The sequence below is a fragment of the Condylura cristata genome, unplaced genomic scaffold (genome assembly GCF_000260355.1).
Source record: "Condylura cristata isolate star-nosed mole 26May11 unplaced genomic scaffold, ConCri1.0 scaffold00018, whole genome shotgun sequence".
NCBI classification, from domain to species: domain Eukaryota; kingdom Metazoa; phylum Chordata; class Mammalia; order Eulipotyphla; family Talpidae; genus Condylura; species Condylura cristata.
Genome location: NW_004567119.1, coordinates 15,459,204 through 15,481,225, shown reverse-complemented (window position 1 = coordinate 15,481,225; position 22,022 = coordinate 15,459,204). Strand labels below are relative to the sequence as shown.

At 39.5% G+C, this 22,022-nt stretch overlaps 1 protein-coding gene across 4 annotated transcripts in view; it reads right to left on the bottom strand.

Moving 5' to 3' along the window:
• RAPGEF2 (Rap guanine nucleotide exchange factor (GEF) 2) overlaps positions 1-22,022 on the bottom strand; it is a 185,826-nt gene that overhangs the window by 111,587 nt on the left and 52,217 nt on the right. For all 4 annotated transcript variants that reach the window (XM_012726828.1, XM_012726830.1, XM_012726829.1 and 1 more), the window contains exons 2-3: positions 11,573-11,643; positions 8,162-8,218 (exon numbers count right to left, since the gene is read on the bottom strand). In XM_012726828.1, the coding sequence (XP_012582282.1) occupies positions 8,162-8,218; positions 11,573-11,643 (128 nt within the window). The remainder of the gene's footprint in view (positions 1-8,161; positions 8,219-11,572; positions 11,644-22,022) is intronic.

Below are 22,022 nucleotides of genomic sequence, written 5' to 3'. Positions count from 1 at the left end.
TGGGGGAGCGGAGGAAAAGGGTGAGGGAATTGGAGGAAGGGAGGAGGGAGAGAGAAGGGGGAGGGAAAGCAAGAAAAGGGGAGGGAGAGAGAGAAGGGGAGGGAGAGAAGGGGAGGGAGAGAGGGTGGAGGGAGGGAGAGGGTGGAGGAGAGGGAGAGAGGGGGCAAGAGAAGGGAGGAGAGGAAGGAGAGAGAGAGGAAGGGGAGGGAGGAATGAGTGGAAGGGAAGAGGAGAGGGAGAGGGAAAAGGGGGGAAGAGAGAGAGAAGAGGGGGAGTGAAAAGGAGAACAGGGGAGGGGGAGAGAAAAAAGGGGGACGCAGGGGAGGGGATAAAGTGTGTGTTAGCTGAGGAGAGAGGTTTTAACAAGGAGAAATTAAAAGGCACACAAAATTCAAGTAATTTGGAAGAAGTTAGTGCTTTCTGAGATGACCCAGACAAAATATGGTCAAGGAGTATCACGACTACAAGCCAGAATCCCTCCCACTGAGAGCTCCAGTATCCTGAGGCAGAAGTGACTCAGCAGGGCACCAAAGCAGCACTGTGAGTGCTAAATGGTAACTGAGAATGGGTGACTGGAGCACCAGTGAGATGTCCCTAAGGGAGAGGTGGTCACAGAGTCTGTCACCTCAGGGGAGAAATCGGTACAACTGAGATTGCATGTAGCATCAAACATCAAATTTAGGAATATTTAAGACTGCATTATACTACCCAGGGTGTTATATTCCAGGGTGTTATATTCAAACTACAAAGTATTTGGCATCTGGCAGAAACAGAAGCACCATTCAATAACCTTTAACCAATAACCCAAGCCCTACGCTAAAAATAGAAATAGAGAAAGGGGAAATGAAGGCTCATGCAAGTTTTGCTAAGAAAGTGGAGACAAGCAGCAAGGAATCCCAGAGAGCTGTTCTGTCCCAGCCACACCATCCAACCCACAGATTCAAACCAGAAAACAGCCTTGGGAGTTCGTGCCTCTCACAACCGCTCACCATCACCTTCTGTTTCCCTCCCAGTTATCTCTCCTAATGGAATCCTTGCTGTCATTCAGAGCCTCTTTCGAGCTTGTGCACCTGCACTGTTCATACGCTCTGTGACAGCTTAGGCTGGTACTCAAATGTGAGATTATGCCCTAAAGTGAAGTGAAAAGAACTCTACCCATTTACAGCAAACTATCCTCTATCCTTTCATAAGAGTCCAGCAGTTAGTTCCCATCAGATTTTCAAGATGCTCTTCCGCAAGCCCTCAGGTCTGCTTGCGCCAGCCCCCTCTCAACCCGCACAGCTCCTGCTGTTTGGCTGAGCAGGATTTCCTATGAGCAAAGTGTTCTGTGGCTCAAAAAAGCAGCTCTAACAATGGCCCCCTTCCAACATCCAGATGGCTTTTCGGATACACAAGAATTTTCATCTTTCACAAATATGTTACATCACTGATGCTGGATCCATTAAAAAGTTTAACAAGTATTTTTTTTTTCTCCTTAGATGGGACTCGAGGATAAATTCAAAGACAAAATATGTATGATTGATTTTGTATGGCCAGTGGCACAGTGATAAGCTCCCCAGACAATCATTGTGGCTCAGTATAGAAGGGACCTCAACAGACCAGCTCTAAGGTAAGGCAGGAAGTGTGGCAAGTTTTCTAGAAAGAGCTGTACCAAGAGTTAAAAAGATATTGGCATTTACACATTTACCCTTCAAAAATGCCATGTTTTATTATATAAGTATAAACTTATTCATATGTAATTATATGTACTACATACATATTTTCATAAAAACAAATAATGTTTAAAAAGTGACTTTCTTCTATTCCCTAGAAGTTTTAAGTCATTAGGAAGTTATTTTGCTTTTATAGTTAAAACACTGAAGCCCAAAAAAGCACAATTTTCATGTTAAGTGTTACAGAAAAATCCTTACTCTCCAAGTATGGTTAACTCTTACAGGGCTTAGAACAAACAAACAGGCTACCAGTCACGTCAATAAGAAGTCTGAAAACTGACAAAAAGATTAAGGATGTTTCAGCTTGGTTTTGGAAATAGTGTATTTATATCTACTAAGGTATTTTTAAAAAATATAAGTACTATGAAAATAGAGAGGTTACAACAGACACCAATTTTGTAAATTTGATCGCTTACTTAACCAGGAGTGATTAATAGAAACTATTAAAGAATTAGCAAAGCTAAAAATTCTGTAGTTCATTTATACAGTCATTGTGAAATATACAGAATTCATTTTTCTAGTGAAATGAAGTGATGCCCTCGTACTTATGATATTATCCCATACAAAACTGTTTGAAAAGTCAGTGCAGAATACATATTTACAAAATATACACAGCAAGATTCAGCTGTACTAAGGGTAATGGGATCTGCCCAGGGCTCCAGGAACAATTCATCACATTTAGAGGAGCAACTAAATCTGAAAAATTGACTCTTTTGAAAACTGCCACTGATTATGAAATTCACTGACAAACTTCTGTCTGACAAAGTTCCACACTGCAATTTCATTTCACCACAAACGTATTCCTCATTTACAGCAAACTGGTGCACAAAAATGTAAAGTCTAACTTGTAGACATGCAGAAAAAGGGTCCAATTTGGAACTAGACCCACCCAAGATCCACTAAAGAAACCCTACAAGTACCCGGCACTGCAAGAACATCTAAAAGCACCACCAACCTGCGCCCCAGGAGCGAGCCTGTGGGGCTGTACATACTGTAAACAGCTCTATTTAAGAGGAGTCCAGAGGGTACCATACACTAGGGAGTTTCATGGAAAAGTGATGCAAAGAAACCTAACCCCTACTCATACAGAAGGCATCTCCCTAGCTTCCACATAATGAAAGGCATACTTTCCTTTCAAATAAAATAACTGAGAACAGACTAAATGCACATTTCTGAGCTTTTTATGGCAAATGTAAACTTGAAACAAACACAGCCACAGCTCTCATACAGTTTACAGCTAAATTACATTTTTAAGTGTTTTTACTTAACTACTTATATTTACCATGAATATAAAACATTTCATTTAAAGACTTCTAGTATATACAAAAATACTGTTTCCAACAAGTCTTAAAGTATCCCCATGTGCACAGAGCAGTGTTCCTAAGCATGCAACCTGTAGAGATGTGTACTGTATTTGAATTTTCATGCCTACACAGAGCACATACCATGCCAGGCTTAGTGGTGAATATCCTTGTCTGGAGATTCTAGGGCTAATCAATGCCTACCTCTTTAAAGGAATCGTTCTTCCAAGGAAGTGAAAACCTTCCATTTTATTTCATTTATACACACATGCACAAGTATGTATTTAAAATGTGGAAACATGGACAAAAAGGATACTTTAGAATCAGAGTTTTACATCTTTGGGGGCGGGGGAGGAACGAAAATAACCTAGGTGGTAAACGTGCTTGCATAACTTAAATAAAAGTCTGGCCACATCAGGAAGAAAAGGCAGTAGGATAACCAACATCAGCCCCAATTTCACCAACGGTGAGTTTCGGAAGGACAGGGACACGGGCATGCGTGAGAAGTGGGAGGAGAGGCAGACAGCCAGGGGACAACAGGAATGGCCACACTGCAGGAAGGTTGAAGCCACCCCTCAGGATGACTGCCACAGGCAAAAGCACCGACAGAAAAATTAGGGATTATTTTCTAACAGAAAGCAAAGCTTAAGGGAAAGTCAACTGGAGGAGGAGTGGAAGGTCTGAGGGGACAGCTGTGGGCTGGTTGCCTTGAAGAGAGAAGTGACATTTGGGAAAGCTGCAGTGAAAACAGGAAAGCAAGTCAACAAGTAAAAAGACTGCTGAGAGCAGGGAGAGCAGCTGAGGCTGGAAGCTCTCAATTACACATTTGCAGATTTCAATTAAAATGCTTTAGAAGACTCTACAGGCCTCAATGCAACTTTTTTTATGGAGGAGCCATTTCCTCTCTCGGCAAGGAGAAGAGATAAACTGCTTAACAAAGCACTACACTAACTCTTCTAAACCAAAGCTTTCAGTCACATATGTGGAAAATGAGCAGGAAGACAGAGTTTATAGTGTGTATGTGTGTACACTTAAAAATGTTTTTAATGGTTGAACTTCTGATCCAAACATTGTCAGCACTTTAGATCCAATTATATATAGTTTATCATTAAAGAAAAACTAAAGTTGAACAGACATACTGGTTTACAGATTTCAGATGAGAGTCTCAAAGAAAGGTATCTCTACATTAAGATCTTTTGGGTTGAGAATCTGTATTATCCACACTAGTGTTACAAAGAAAACAAAATTCCTACATCTAGAAAGCAAAGGAAAGAAGGAACTTCTTGAGAGTCTTGTCTACTGTGTGAAGTTCAGCCTCCTTGATTTAAGTATCTAATGCAAACAACACAACTAGATTCAAGATGGGCAACTCTAAGTGCTTTTAGAATTCTAAATTGTTTTAATTTATCCGAACCACAACTCTCCCCCCTAATGTGTACACAATCTGAAAGGACATTTCTGTCATAAAGCTGTTTTTCCCTAACAGTAACAGTTTGGGAAATACAGCCTCATCCATAATACCTTCCTAATAAAGTTAAAGTAAAAAATCATGAAACCAAATTATTAATTATCAAACTGATGGTGACAATGCCAACAGTTGGCAGCTGAGCCCAGTGAGCATTCGAGTCTCCTCTGCTCTAACATCTCAGTCCACAGAGCTGCATCTGAACCTCACACCAGCAGTAGGTGCTGTTATTATTGTTTCCATTTTATATAGGAGAGAATGAGTACAGAGGAGGATCAAAAGACCATTATAGTTACCTGGCCAAATTATTAAAACCAGAGACTTAGAAGTCACCAGCACACAATATAATAAGGAAAATGACTACTCACCTCTTGGTCATAAAACTCAAGTCTGCAATTCTTTGATATTCCGACTATACCATGTCTTTAGGCCCACACGAGAACAAGAACTGGCATGCAATTTCCCCAAGAAGGAACAAGAGGCCCCCAAGTGAGGGGTGGTATTAAGTTATCACAGATTTTATAACCACCACAAATACAAGTGTTCTTTCATTTTCAAAACTGCCTTTACACAAACTGTTAAGAGCAGAAACATGTCTGCTCAGAGATCACAGGAGAAAATGTTTCCATTACCCGTCATCATGTGATTGGCCACGTCCAAGGAATCTGACAGTCAGTCTACAATTAGTCGCTGAACTTTTTATATTATGACACCATGATCTACTAAATACCCAAAGTCAGAAAGGATCAATTGCTACAATCAACTCCAGCTGTAAACTCTACCCCAAATGCGTTCAGTTTAGAAATACAAAGGTGTGACTCCTCATAGTCAGCAAAGCTCACCTTCACTGTTTTAATGGTGACTTTAAAAAGGGCTGTATTTTGGGCCCTCCCTGGTGGTGCAGCGGGTTAAAGCACAGCACTGAGAAGCTTAAGCCAATTCTGCATGAGTTTGATCCCAACCTGGAGGCAGACCTCTCCTGACCTGCCTGCTGCTCCCCTCAGCAGTGTACTTCATCGATCTGCCGGTTCTGCTCCCCGCTCTGTTCCTGGTGAATCCTCTCACCCTCCGCATCTCTGGCCTGTACCCCAGTTCTGTATGAATAAGTAAATAAATCTTTTTTTTTAAGGGCTGTATTTTAAAGACACTGTGAGCGTGATTTTCAAATCACATAAAAGCTGACAATGACCAACAGGGTGTGCTTCCAGTCACCCCCACCCCCACCACCACCACCAAAGAGGCCAGCTGCAAGGTCAGATGATGTACTCCACCCCCACAGCATTACAGCATTCTATGGTGGTGTGGCAAGGGTGGGGGGCTAAGAATGAAGGCTACAGAGTGCATTGTCTGAGTTCAAATCCAGGCCCCACTTTGAGCAGTGAACCCTAAGGCACGTTTCTTATCCTCCCCAAACTTCTGCTCCTTCAGATGTTAAACTGGAGGGATGATGGTATCTACTTCCAAAACCAGCAACGGGAATATATGAAAGCACTCCGAGTTCGTGGACACAGCGAGTGCTCGTTAAATGCTGCTATTACCGCATCACTACCACCACCAAAGCGCGTTAGAGGGAAAGGAGTAAAAATGGATGTTGCCTGATGCTACGGTGCCTCTATAAATGTGGGTGGTATTCAGAAGTATTCAGAGACTTCCAATCCTGACATTCGTGCATCCGCTCCAACAATGGCTTCTAAATGCTCCTGAAGGAAACAAATTTTTTAAGTTCTTACATCTTCATTTCTTTAAGAATAAGTATGTTTAGGGCACTTGGGGTGTTAGTTTTCTTATTATCAATTGTTCCACACAGGCCGCATCTGCGATCCAAAAACAACGTGTGTCTCATTTGGTGGGTTATATTTTGGGTCTGGTGATGCTGAAAATTCTTCCATATAAATTAATGGTAACAGCTTTGCCAAGACCCAAAAATCACCTGCCAAACAGGAACATTCTACTTTGCGATAGCACGGGAAACCTATGTTTGACGCGTGTTCTTTTAAGCTATAGGACACTTTCAACAGCCTGCTACAGAGCACCCAAAAGTCAGAAGTCCACAGTTAACAATCCATGAACCAACAGCCAAGAATCGCATCCACTGCACCTCCTTCTAGGAGTCATCCTTGCTGTGCACCCTACTCCCTCGCCTCACAGCTGAGCTCCTGGTCTACCACTCAATCTAATGCACTTGAAGTATTTCTCACAGGCACAGACATTTTGCGGGGATGTGTAGGGTTGGGAGATATCTGACCACATTGTTTTGCCACTTTGAAAGCCATCAATTGCAATGGGTGGGGCATTTTCAAGCTTGGATTCAAATAAACTATCTCAAAATTTTTTGTTTGCCAAGAAATTTGAATAGTTTCATGTTATGAAATAGTATTTAGGTTTGAGAATATGTTTGAGTTTAAATCTTTATGTTTTAAAGATAGCAATACATTGCAGCATAATTATGAGTGAACTGATAGGTCTTAACTAATAAAATCCTCCAGTTCCTGGAGTAAGAGGAAACCTAACTGGCCGGCAGCTGACATGTGGGATGAGAGTGAACAGGGTTTCTTATACCACTGCCTCTAATTTTGGGTGTGTTTGTAATTTTGCATAATAAAGTGTTGTTTAAGGGGGGGAAAGGCTCATTTCCAGTGGCCAAGAAAAACAGTCTGATTTTCTAACACTTTCACAAGTGTGACTGCAGCCTCTCTCCTGTGACTCATCACCCTGCCCCACACCACATACCAGCAACAGTAAAATAACCACGATATTCCAGAACATCACGCCAGGCCTTCACCTCTCTATGTCCCTGTACATACTGTTCTTCTGTCACCAACGTCTCTCTAGACGCCTTTCTGACTCCGTCTTTCAGACCCACACTGGATGCCTCCGCGTGACACAGCCTTCCCCTGCGCGTCTTCGGCCCTACAGCACACCTGCACTCTCGGTTATTTTAGTTTGTTAGTTTTTAATTGGTTTCTTTTTAGTTTAGTTCTACCTCCCTCAAATAATCTGGCTTCCTTAAGGGCAGAAGCTGTGTCCTACTTCAATAAATAATCTATAATATGCAAGAAAAGTAGTAATTATTTAATGAGCACTCTGAAAATCAGGAATGAGAGGGGACAGAAAACAGTCTCAGCAGATGCTTAACAATAACATGCCTCGTAAATCAGTTTATATATCCTTAATATGCCAACTGCTATCTACTCTTTTTTACATTCTTTTAAAAATTCACTGGCAATTTTTTCAAGGAATGTGTCAAACATCTTGAGAAATGTAGTATTTAATGATGATCCTATGGTCAGTGTTATCAGCAACTAATTTTCCTATGTCTGAAAGAAGTATACGCTAAACTACATGACACTAATGCTTTCTTTACATCTCAACTGGTATATTTATGGGAATGTACATTTTATTCTACTGGAAAACTTCACCTCTTACTTCATATGAGATAATAAAAATATCAAAAGATTCCACAGTATATCTGAACCACAAATGAGACAGAGATAAACTTAAATACAAATGACTACAAACTTTGGTTATGACAGGAAATACTTGACATGTTTCATGTATTTTAAAATTATGAAAAGTTATAGTCAAAAACAAGGTAATGCTAACAGAGCAAGCTGTTGCTAATACTTCAAGGAAATTATTTGGTCCCTGCACCAAAAGAAGTAGAGAAGAATAGAAACACCTACTAGTACAACACTTCATTTGCTTCATGTCTTTCATATCTCACAGTTTCACACATTAACCTGCAAAAGAAACAGACACAAGTTCAACATTAGTCATTAAAAAAATGTAATAATGGTATAAAAACATGTAGTCTAGAACGTTACAGTGACTTTATATGGCTTGTCATTATTATATACAGCCTCAAGATGAACACTTTTGGCATTCTGGTTAATAAAATAAATCTGGCAAAAAGAGGCTAGAAAACATTTTGTTAGATGTCAACTTTACCATTTTTTTAATAGGAAACAAAATTATATGTGTTTTATACTTTGCAAATGACATGTGGACAAAGTAATGTTCTCCAAAGCAAACAGAAAATGAAAAGGAAACTTATAAAGTAAAACCTACCAATTTAAAAAGTGATAACGTCATCCACAGCTCAATATTAATGTTACTTAGCAGTATGGAATTTGAGAAAAAAGTAACCCACTATTACCTCAGCACTTTTATGAGTAATGACTAAATGGAGGCTTTAAGACCTTAAATATTTGTTATTTCAGCTAATTCATCACTGAAGGAAGAATTGCAGAAAAGTATAGAGAACAAGTAAATGTTTAAATATTCAAAGGTATCTAAGAAGAGCTTCTTCAAGAGGCATCCTATTGCATTAAATTTCGGTAAAATTTCACAAGATACTGAAATGTAAAAGAGAATGATGTTTCTTCTCGAAAAGACACTGATAATCTAAAACGGGGCACAGCCTGCATTCATCTTCTCTATTTGCTAAATCCAACACATCAGGTATTCTTGGGTTTTCACTGGTAAACTCTCTTGGGCACACTTTTCTCCTTGTTGCTACAAGGAAAATCCTCTCAATCCCTTGCTCAAAAAAGCCCAACTGAACACTTAATTTCAGGAAGCAGAATGATGTTAACATTGTTAAACACCTAGGTTCTTTAATAGACTGAATCATACCAGTTCTTCACAGGAAGGATGATAGTCACAAGGGATGTGTCTCAAAGCACCTTGTCTTAAAAAACAGGCTCTGTCTTGTTCCAGTTAGAACTCAAGGCGGGTCCCTTGTCCCAGCCTCTTCACTGGATCTCATTCCAGCACAAGACCCTGCCACCCACAAGCTGATTGCCTCCTTTCCATCACCACCTATTTCCGTCTCTCCTGAAGCACTTCCTTCAGGGCATATAAATTCATCTCAGTATCACTTACTGTGTGTGATGCTCTTGTACCTTCTCCCTCTGCAGCTTTGGCATTACCCAGGACAGAAATTCTCAATCTCTATTTTCTCACCCTCGACCTACTGCCCCCCCCCATCATTTGGTCCCTAACACTCCAAAGAAAAGTCCCTAAAAGTTATCAGCATCTTCTGTGTTATCTAAATCTTTCTGTCCTTATCTTAATTCTACTTCTCAGCAGCTTTTGATGACTCACTGTTTCTTCTAGCAGTATCTTTTCTAGGCTTCCTGTGCTCACGCTCCTGTTTTTTGGGGTCTTCTTTGGATCCTCAGTCCCAACCCCCATTCCATTTCTCTACCTCACTTCTAAATGTTATTATCTCCAGCCACCTTCTCTGCCCCATATAATCTCATTCGGTCTAGGATTTTAGGTTTAATCTATAAACTACTAACTTGCAACCCACTGCCCCTGACCTACTTCCTCACCACAATCCCCACTCATCTAAATGCCTATTCAGTGTAGCCACTGGCACCAGCCATTTTACAAATCAAATGTCCAGAACAGATCTCAAATTTCTCCCCCATAACCTGCTTTAATCCCAGCTGTAACACTTTTGATTTATAAAATGAAAAGAAACTAGTTTATCTAAAGATGTATTTTTCCCAGAGATTAAAGCATTATAAAACAGATAAGCCACCAAGTTTATCTTATCATGTTTTCTGTTATCCATGTTGGTATTTTTCTTTAAAAAAAAAAAAAAACTTAGTTTCAGCTGATGGTTCTCATTCATGGTGGGAAACAAGTGAGTTGTCAACATAAGCTAAGTTAAAAAGAAAAACAGCTTAAAAGGCCCATCCCTGTTAGTTATGGATAACAATCAAAACTGTATCGTCTCCACAGATTTTCTAAAGTGTAATTAGACCAAACAATACCTCCTTCAATTAATCAGTTATTTCTAACCAAAACAAACATTGATTTATTCTAACCAAAACAAACAGAAAATTGATTAATTTTGAAGCTGGATATGAGAAAATGGAACTTTACTATCCCTACTTTTGTTATTTTGAAAGTTCCCGTATTAAACTTTTCCTTTTTAATGCACAGAATTGCTATTATCTAAATAATCTCAAGGTCACAGACTATAAAAATACATTATACAATCAATATATCTATTATCCAGAGATGTGGTTTGGTAAGCACATGAGAATGTTATGTTTGTACTCGCATATCAATTGCATTTGTACTCGAGGATTAAGTGCATTCAACTAAATGGACAATTGGAGCTAGCATGTTTTCTTAAAACAGTTGTCAACAGCAAACAAAATGAAAGTTACATACTCCAAAAATTATTATTGCTTTAATTTGCAACATCTTCTAAATTCCCAAAGGCTTTGCCCTTTCTAATAACTCTTGACTCAAATTTTAAACACTTAACCTACAATCTACTTTAAATGATTTTCATTAAAATTTTAATTTTAGAAAAATACCCAATCCTCTTGACACGTTTTCAATTAACAACTAAATATGAAATTGGCATGTTCGCAAATTAATTAGTGTTCAAAGAGTAAAGGGGGAGGCTACATTCAAAAAAATTCTTTCATAATTAAAAACCACTGACATCAAAACTAGTTAGTGTTGGAGGAAATAGAACCTTCCCATTATGTCCTAGGTGGCGTTTATGTGTACCTCATCTTCCCAAGGGGCTTTATTTTCAATTTAGGTAAAACTACTAGGTAGTAGATGTTTTGATCTTTTAATATGAAACCTACATAACTATAAGATTACTGTGTCAATGTTCAATGGAAATAATGCTTTTCTATGAACAGGCCACATAAAAACTACAGTTGCATAAACTATTTCCGAGGAAGGTATCAGTCAACTTAATACAATAAACAAATATATTATAATCAAACCTAAAACATACTAATATAATGAACTCACTCATTCTTTGAATAATTAAAAATGTCTAGTTTCTTGTAAGTAGACTCCTGTTTGCCAGGAAAGTAAATGATGCTCCCTCCTGCTGGTATAATGCACCAAATGATATTTGTCACAGTAGACAAGGACAGAAAAGGCAGAGGGAGAGATGCACATGGCAGAAATGTCAAAAAAACTATTATATGGGTAGGAGTGAATTCATCTTTTTAAAAATCTTACTAAGTTGAGAATAGAGGCTAGATAAGACTTCTTAATTTAAAAAAATGATCATATAAAGCTGTTTTATTACTCTTAAAATGACTTACCTAAGTTGATGCTCCCTCAAGTTTGATAAAGCTTCCATACCATGTAAATAGGAATACACTATTTCCAGATCCTGTTTGGACAAAGAAGATAGAAACAGATTAGACTCCTCAAGCAGTTACTAAAACAAGTGAGTGTATTTATAAACCAAATTAATGAATGCCTTTTTCAATACAAGTTTTCTTACACATTAAAAATAAGCATTAGCAGTAACGTTGGAACTCTACAGGTGTCAACTATTATAACTGCTTTTATTCCTTATCACCTACTTCCTGCCTTTTACATCAAAATAGGTAAGGTAAAGCTTTAATTTTAAAATATAGCTATTTGCCAACAGTGTCTTTTAATCACCAACTTCTTAGTGGACATAAAATGTATGCATGTACTTCCATATTACTTAATAAGCATGAATTTTTTAAATTTCTAATATTTCTTGTATATAGAAATATTAAGGTTTCAGTATCACTTCTATTTTTAAGAGGCATTTCTTTCTTTTCTCAATCATATTGTAATACATAGAAAAAGAGTCAAAGTCAAATTATAACTCAGAACAGGTAAATATTTAAAATCACATAAACATATATAAATTTGCTTATATGATGGCCCAACAAGGCATTATTTTTAGGCTCCAATGAATATTTAGGGTTGATTATACAGTTTGCGACATTAGGAATATGAATTGATATTTATTTCTCTAAAACTTATCAAAATCTAAAAAGTATTTTAAGAAATTTGAATATTAATCCTGATTTTAAAATAGTTCAGTTGAGGTATAATTGACATCATAAAATTTATTTTTTAAAGTTAATAGTCAGGGGTTTATTTTTGCACAATTATCACGACTCATTTCAAAACACGTTCACCAACCCCCCAAAATAACTCCATGCCCACTAGCAGTCAGTCATTTGGTACTCCTTCTTACCCCCAATGCTCAGCAACTACTAATCTACATTGTTATTATAGATATGTTTAATCTGCACAATATGAGTATATGGAATCTCAAATGGAGTTTATGATTTATAACTGACTTCTTTCAAATACCGTATTTTCAGAGTTTGTCCATATTATAATATGTATTAATGCTTTCCTTTGTATTGCCAAATAATATTCCATTGGAAGGGTATCTCCCAATTTGGTTACCCATTCATCAATTGATGGACATTTGGTTTTTCAATCTTATAGCTATTGTGAAAAATGCCGTTATGAACTTGGCATTTGTAAGTCTGTTTGACTACCTGTTTTCAGCGATCATGAGTATATACCTACAAGTGGAACTGCTGGCTATAAATCAGTAGACCATTTCTTCAGTTAAATTTAACCCTCTTCCTTAAATAAGAGAACAGTTCTGCAGACTTAGGAAAATCTCTCTGGGAAATTTGAACTGCAAGTACAATGAACTTTTCTACATTAAGACACAGATCATAGACACATTGATAGAATAAACAGGTAAGATCTTATAAAAGGAGACTGAAGCTTTCAGTGTGAAAGGTTTTACTGCAGACTTTACAGCAATATTGTATGTTGTGCTATTTGGGGGTGAGGTTGTTTTATAATTCACAACTATCTCCACTTAAAATGTCATCAATATTGGAAATTTACATTGTTGCTTTCTGGTAGTCAACTTTCAAGTAAACTGAAGGTCTTTAAAATGTTATTCATCTGTGATCTTTAACATTCTCACAAGTTTTTAAAAAGCTACCTAAAGACTGAAAACTAAAACCAACACGATAAATTCCATACAAATAAGAACGCTAAAACAGGATATTCCCCACTATCTAACTAAAAAGTGTACATTCCTAAAGCTCAATAATCCTTTCTCGAGAAGCAAGCTGACACAAATCATAATAATTCTATTTCAATCTATGGACAAACAGTAAAAATGTCCTGAATAATGTGAAGTTTCATTTCTTCAATATTTATATTAATAAATGGTCCTTTTGGATAGTCCTGAAGTTCACATTCTCTTTTAAATATTTTGGAAATTAAGTGTTAGTTGCTGACACTAAATAGCACAGAAAGACTCCTATCCTTTTTTTGAGGAACTTATATCCTGAACCTAATACGAAAGTTTCACACTTTTTCATTGCAGGGCCTACCAACCTCACAATCTGCCCAGGTCTGCAATGTTTTCACCTAAGTATACAGGTAAGACCATTTACATTCACCTAACACTCACCCCACAAATTTACACTGACCAAATAGTATGCTTGGGGAAATATTAGAAAGAAATGGGATTTTTTAAATTACAGGAGAAAAATGACAAAAGCAAGAACTTGGAAGGCTAGAGACAATCCATCAATGAATAGCCCAGACAACATGCCTGAAACAACTAAGTCTTTTCATAAAACAAATCAAGAAAATCAAATCTATATCCTTAAATCAAATATAACTGAAATCAAATATTAACTTGTTGCTTAAGAATATGGTGATGAGGGTCACCTTCCTGAGTAAGCTAAGTCACAAATAGTGTCAGTGAACTTTGTGTGTGAATCAGAACCTATATGAATAGATAACATATTGTCTGACTATGAATAGGCATTATTTCCTGATCTTAACACAATGTATAATTATCATGTACAAATTAAATAACTTTTTTTTACTAGTTAATAAAGCGGGGAGAACAATGATGCATTCTCACCTATAATTCACAGCCAGAAGTGAATGGGGTCAGGAAGTTTTTACTGAGACTGTTATAAAACTGAAAGTGAGGAAAGAGGCATTATCCCATCACTGCACGACCAAATTTTTACAAAGCCATTTTTACAAACACACAGCCACATAGGCAATCATTTCTGGCCAGAATCTTAACACTGAGATTATGTTCTGATTGTATTTTGCTGCTGTTATTTTTCTAAATATGAAGGTGAGTTTTGTTAAACATTGAATATAATTATATTTTGTTTGTAGAAACTAAGAAAGGTAAATTTAAAAGAAAAAGTTAACTTTGTGTACATATACACACTGATGCATGGATAAAACATTCTCACTTCATATACTCATGACGCTTTGGAGGGACTGTGTTTAACCCTGTGTCACTCAAACAACACACAACCAGAGCGTCTGGGCCATCGTTCCTTGAGTGCATTTCAGATATTTAATCAGACTATAAACTTCTTAAATAAATTCCACAATTACATCCAGAGCTGCTCCTCTTTAGAATAAATTACACACAGACACACACACACACTCCACTGGTTTAAAACGGCCTAAACAATAGGGATGTATAAACTCGGGCAGCGGACACTACTCTCCATGAAGCAGCTCACAGACGGTGCTATTATCCGGGCTGAACTAGATGACTTTGCAGATTCTACCTAAACTTGAGGTTCCTAATTGGAACTACCAGAAGGAGCAGCAGGAAATGGGTGTCTGGATGGCGGGGAGCAAACTAGCAAATGTTTTCACCATGTGAGGAACACACCATGGTGGCTGGCTGAGGTTTGGGGGGGGGGGGGATGGGGGGGAGCACACAGGCTTTGGGGAAGGCAGCAGGAAACCTCTGCTCTTCGACCTGAGGAAGGGAGAAAAGGGCTAGAGACAAAAGAAATGCAAACTAACGGAAGGAGGAATCTGTGGCTTAGTTTTTCTTCACTGAAGAACCCAGCAGTCAAACAGCAGATTTACACAGAGATGAAGGATTGCAAGTAAGGTAAATAACACTGAAAGGCAAATAGAAAAGTTTTCTTTCTTACAAGCAAGGTAAACTGAGCTATATTTTGAAATAGGCAAATATGACCTTTGGAATCTTCCTGCCCATTTTCCTACCCTCTCCTCCTCAGGTGGGTGGTGGCCTCGGGTTACCCCAAACCTCATCTAGAGGTGGTAGCCTGGTCTAAAAGCTAGAGAGAGACTATCTGGACTTATAAAGGCGGGTATGTGTAATGGGAGTGGGGGGGTGCCGCTTGAGTCCTCCTTGGGGAACTGTCTGGCATGTGTTTCCAGGGTCCAAACAAATCTCAAAGTGGCAGACATTTCTGACAGCACAGGTGAGAATAAACCCTGCCCGCAGGTGAGAGTGGAGCAGAACTGCTGCTGTCCCCTCCTCGCCCCTAGAGGGCGCCCGACAGCTGCTCCTCACTTTTCCCACAGACGTTTGAACCCTGGTTTCCTCTTAAAAGCTGGATTCTATTAAAATAATCTGTGAGTTGGTAGGGCCTTGCCTTTACACAGTAAGGAAATAAAAAAGGAAAGTCTTGCTCCTCGTCCCAATCTGAAATTCGTAACCGTAGGTGAATACCAGAAAAGCTGTAATATCCACCACAGACCCTTAAACATACCTTCAAGGAATGATATGCTTGCATGCTTTTTCTCTCTACACAAACAGATCCTTGCATGGTATGGTTGTTTCAACAAATTTGGCAAAAGGAAAAAAAATGTATAAAGTAAATCACCTAGTGTTCCCACACTTAACTATTAAAAGGGAAGAAGTAATGACATACAAACAGAATTTTCTAACATCCCAAGACCCCAAAACAAAACCCAAAAAAAACCATGATTATTACAGGTTTTAAGAACCTTTACAAACTGTAATCTATTTTCTCCCCCAAATCCTCTGATCTTGAATACAAACAGGAACACATTGCTCCAACTAGGAAGCAGCTTTTTCTCCCCCAGAACAATGAGCCTTTCCTCTACCCTGGCAAGGACATCCTTTTTTTCAAAAATAGATTCTATATGAAAGCAAGCGAAATCATAAAACCATGGAGAGACAAAGATGAGACATGGAGGGCCAATCAGAACGCGATTTTCCATGAAAAAGTCATTGCCCCAAACGTACACCTTCTCCCAAAGCCCAAGAAGGTCCTCTGAGTTACTCAGGAGAGCAACTGTCCTGGGAGTTATAAACAGGACACACGCCTGACAGGAAAGAAGTCAGAGGCAAAGTTTTCCACGTTTCAGGCTCCTTCTCCAATTTCTCCTTAGAGACTCATCAGAATGTAACAGACCTCATAGACAACTTAGAAGTTACTTAAAATGAGCTTAAGGTTGCATTTGTTTTTCACCATCAGGGATCTGCTAACAGCTTACAGTCTCTTTTTATAGGCTCTTCAGAACTGGGAGAAGATAACCATCCCACCCCCTGCACCCCCAGTGGCTTGCTGGTGTTAGCTCCTCTCCAGCCATCTGAATGCTGTAAACAGCAGGGACAGGGAGGTACTTTTCACTGCACAATGAAAAAAAAAATACATCTTTTTCCTCTAAAATGAATCATTTTCTGAGTTTATGTATTAAACTATCATCAGAAGGTGGTCAAAGGTGTACACTTCCAGCTTTAAGAATTTTTTTTTTTTTTTTTTTAGGTAATCCTGATCCTTCAAAAAAGATTTTAGCCCAATCATCGGAGAACCTAAGGCCACGATCAGCTAGCACAACAGCAAGCTTCCAGGGCTACGTAGTTTAAACCCGAGAAGAGAAAGGAGCATCTTGGCTGAGTGGCACTGGACACAGGACCAGAACTGCACTGATGCAAAGACAAAAGGGAACTTGTCCGTCTTGTCCAAAGATCACTAGCAATGCATTTGACTTATGCCTTGAACTTTATCAATAAGGAAGTCACAAGGTAGAACGCCCAAGGCTCAAAGCCCAAGGCTCAAATCCATGTCCGGCCAAGCAAGGGAAGGGACAGGAAAGCGCAAAGGCTGCAGGCTTTGCTGAGCCTGTTGACATGGCGTTTAAGCTTCTAAGTTTTGTTTGGAAGAGCCCACATTTTCCACACTAAAATATAGATGGTAACAGTTCTCAGGAGGAATATGAACAGTCTGTGGGCTGCAAAGAGAGTTGGAGGGGCGTGCGGGTCCTAGCCCGTGTCGCATCCGAGATGAGGGACCCAGGTGCAGCCAAGTCTACTTTAATCCAGGTGAAGCCAGGCTGCATGGAAAAGTATGGGATTTCAGCACACATCAACCGTTGAAAACTGAATTTAACTGATATGCGAATACAGCCCACAGAAATGTCAGTTTGTATAAATGAGAATTTTTATAAATGAATGCATCTTTTTTCATGAATATCCCTGTCCCAAAAAAAAAAAAAGTCAAATGATTTCTAAATTGTATAAATTGTCTGATTTTGTAAGTTCAGACTTTTATGTCAGACTTGGGGGGATGCCCATCACCCCCAGAGAACAGACCCATTACAGTGCCTTACACCTTTCACATTCAAACTAGCTGCTTCCCCAGCTCCCTGGGCTGGTTTCAGAATAAAGGCCACACCTGCAACCTTTCACATCCATTCCATACCAACCTATGGTCTCCTCTAAGCATGCTTCCCCTTCTTCTCTGGATGATACTGAGGACTTCATGTGAGCCCCTGGAGTTCTAATGCATGTACCACTCACATGGGCCCCTGCAGGTGTGCTCTTCTGATCACTTTCAGAGGTTCACTTTTTTTTAAGTTCTCTTTTTATTTATGCATGCAGAACTAGGGAACAAGCCAGAGGTGTAGGGGTGGGAAAGAGTCACCAGAGACAGAGTAGGGAGAACAGGCAGATTCACAAAGTACACTGCTTAGGAGAGCAGCGGGCGGGTCAGGAGAGGGCGGGTCAGGAGAGGTCTGCCGAGCCATATGGATCACCTTCAGGGCTGGGGATCGAATTCGCACTAAGACCATTGCAGCTAGCTTGCAGTGCTGGGTCTTAACCCGTTGCGCCACCAGGGAGGGCCCTGGTTTACATAAGCACCTGGACAAAGTCACCATGATGTCTGTCTTTCACTCCTATTTCTATTCCCTCCTTCTAGCAACAGTCTGTGGATGCACTGGGTCAAAGAAAGAAAAGGGCATCATTCCTACAGGGGCTGAGGGATGCACAATCTTAAATGAACACTCTTGAGAGTAACAATGAAAGAAGGCAACCCAGACTGTGGGAAACCTATCCCTGGACAGGCTGAGACGATTCTGTGAGCAGCCACAAGGTGGCAGACTGGGCTGACATGTCGTCCTTTCCTAGGACTGAAAATTCAGTCCATGGTCTCCCAAGAACACTCCATTACACACACACAACTCGAGGCTTTAAAGCAATCGGTAAGATCTTCTCAGTCCTTTCTCCGCGGGCCCCAAATGAATGGGTGCAGGGTAAGGCAGCATGTCTATCAGTACTCCTATTTAAACCACTTAGTATCATCTTTAGCAGGGAAAACCTTATTGAAACCAGACTCCTAGACCCTCATGTCGAAAGCACCAGCACAATGAAGGCAAAATATCAGACCACGAGGCTGCTGAGGTGTTGTGTTATAAAGGCTGGTTTTCTGGGTTTTGTCTGTCTGTTTTTGAGTTTACTAACATATATCCCAAAGGAAAACAATCCAATGGGGTTGTGATTTCATTCATATTTATATGTCAAAATCCAGGTATATCTGGTAGGTATATTACTAGTCATCTGTGACACAGCTGGTTACAGACTCTCCACACCAGGTTCTGAAGCAGAATCTGCCAAGACACATGGATAAGAAATTCCACAAGCTCACGAAAAAAGCAAACATTGTACAAAAACGAACAATGATATAAAATATAAATTGTGAAAGAAAAAAAATTCCACAAGCAAAAGGTACTAAAGATTTATGTGATCCTGTCTACAATTTCCTTGGTGTTTTCCACTCAAAAAGGCATTCTTTATATATTTTAGGTGCATTTTTTAAGAGTTTCTAAACTTGAGACCAAAGTATCTATAAAGTAATTATCTCTTTAATTAGCCATGAAAATTACAAAATGGACCTATGACTCAAAGAGAACACTCCCTTGTAATCTGCCTCCTCTGCTCTGCCTCAAGTTGGTATCAGGAAGCCCTGCCCCACAGCAGTCCGGTTCAGGGCAGAGGAGCTTAAGAAGGTGGAAAAGTACTTTAGATTCTAAGCCACAGCCGAGTATCCCCATCTGTACTCAACTTCCAGTTCCTCTCCCATGCTGAAGAAAATGCAAGAGTTAAATGGCACAGCGACAGACATCATGAGGCAGTCTTTACGTGTATGATGGGAGCAGTGTTAGGCAGCTTGGAACAATCTCTCCTGTGTGCACTGCTATGTCCTGGGGGAAATACTCATGTAAACAAGTAAGTTGCATGGGTGAAATTAAAACATCTCATTAGAAAAAGCAACAATTCAATCAAAAATTTCTCTTGTGTACAAATAAAAAACTATCGAGTGTCTAGATCAGCTCACAATTCCTGTTTTCAGGAGTCAGTGTAACTATTTCCCTTCAGAACAATGCGCTGCCACCAAGCCTTCAGCTTCCCAGAATTTTATGTCAGACAGCAAGAAGGTCAACATTATCAAAATTAGTTTTTAAAATGCACCACAATTGATGTCTCAGGCTGCAGAGAATGTAGCCAGATTTTTAACTGCACACATCTAGGTGAACATACTAGAAAGTAATTGCAGTAAATTTAATGCTTGTTTTTTTTTTTTTTTTTGCTCTTCATGATTAAGCTAGCAGTTGGTGAATGACCTTATTTTAAGTTGACATTTAAATATATACTTAAGTCCACAACACGAGGCACATGCACACCCCACCCACAACCCACTCTACTCTACTGAAGGGAAAATGGTCCAAGAGTCTTTTTTTTTTTTTTTTTTTTAATCAAACATGCTGCCATCGTCAACAATACAGTTGAGGCCTTCAGGTTGGTGTTCAACTCATTCCCCACTGACTGTCTGGCTCTGTTTAAACCATAAAGATCTTGCTGACTTGGGGAGTGGGTAGGGGGTACCCTATACCACTCCACTGAACTCAATTTGGGAGCAAAAGGCCTTGGAATTTTTACACATCAACCTCAGTACTAATCAAACTTTCAAAATACTGACCTAATTTCAGAGGCTCAATTAACACTACTTACTTTGAACCATTCACAATATAAATATTCCTACAGTGATGGAGTTTAGAAGGTCCTGAAAATAAAGCAAAGCCACACAGGTCGCTGAGGACACAAGCTCTTTATTGCCTCTTAGCAAAGAGGAAGCGCGTCTGAATGGAAGCAGATTTTAAATATAGAAAATTTCATTGCTGCCATTTTTCTAGGACAAAAGACAAAAATAATTTGACATCTGTTTTCCCCATCTTGAATGTCTCACTGAGGAGTCAACAGCCAATAGTGTTACTTATTCTCAAGCTTTTTTATTTCTCAAGAGGACAGGAAAGCAAATGAGAATGAGACAAACAAAATTAAAGTTTTCCAACTCCCTAAGTCAGAAGTCAGTTAAAATGCTAAAGAAATATTCCTGTTCAAAAATCTATCGCGTTCAGCTCTATGCCTGGAAGGCAGGAGGGCAGAGAGGGGGGAAAGTCTAATTATCCCACCTGGCAAATAGCGAGGGATGGAGGGGCTGCTGTAGAAAGGGAAGGATGTGACTGGACTCTACAGAAGACGAGGGACATTTCAGATGTACATAAATTATATAGTGTCACATATAATTATGCAATAAATGGGATTATCATCTATATTCTAATCAATATAGATGCTTACTTCTATGCTTTGCTAGAAATAAGCAGATCCCTTCGGAACATCTCAACTTTCAATCATGTTTCAAACTCCCCTTTGAAGAGGACATCTAACATCTCACCTACTGTACTCTAAATTGCTTCACCACTCCCCTGCATGCGCGCCAGCTGAAATCTGTGCACGTGCACACTGATTCATGAGACCGCTGCCCTTCACAACAGCAAGGCTCTGACACTACCTCCCACCCTCATCTGAAGCCCTCAGATCCTGCTACCAGACTCTCCAGAAACCAGTACGCAAGGAGCCCCTGGTGGGGCAGCAATGGCCATGCTGAGAAGCCAGCTCCTGGAGAGAAGCCACCACCAGGGAAAGGGGGAGGTGGCAGCTAGGCGGGGCTAGAGAAGTTAGCCAGCCTGCATGTCAGCTATTGCCTTGGAGAACTGAAGGATCCACACAGGAAGAAGGAAAAGGAAGCTGTGCAACTTCCTTTTCCTGGTAAAGGACAGAATTCAAAGAAGATTGGTGGAGGGTTCCAGCTACAGGCCCGCACTGTTCTCAAGGGGAGGCAGGATGAGAATGCGGGTCCATGAGTGAGATGCCCAGTGAGCAAGATTTCTCCAATTTAAAGAGCTCCGCTCTATTTGGGGCTTGTCAGGGTATTTTTTTTGTTTGTTTTGTTTTTTGGTGGTTTTTTTTTTTTTTTTGCTTTTTGCTTTTGCATTTACATAGTTGTTCTTTAAAGTTATACTGACAGATTAACTGATAGTACTTGTTTTGTCTTAGTATCTTTAAATGGGAAAAAAATATTAATCACTCACCTTCTGTTGGCACGCTAACCTCTGAATGGTAGCCAGGGAGATGGTTTTCCTTGACAAAATCCAGAAACTTGGGGTGCTGGTGTACCAGACACCCACTTAGGCAGTTCCACTAATTTGAGGGTGGAGGTAGCTATATTCTTCCAAAATTAGTTACTTCTTACTTCCAGCTCTTGTTCTCAAAAATTTCCCAATTCTCGGTGTTTTGCT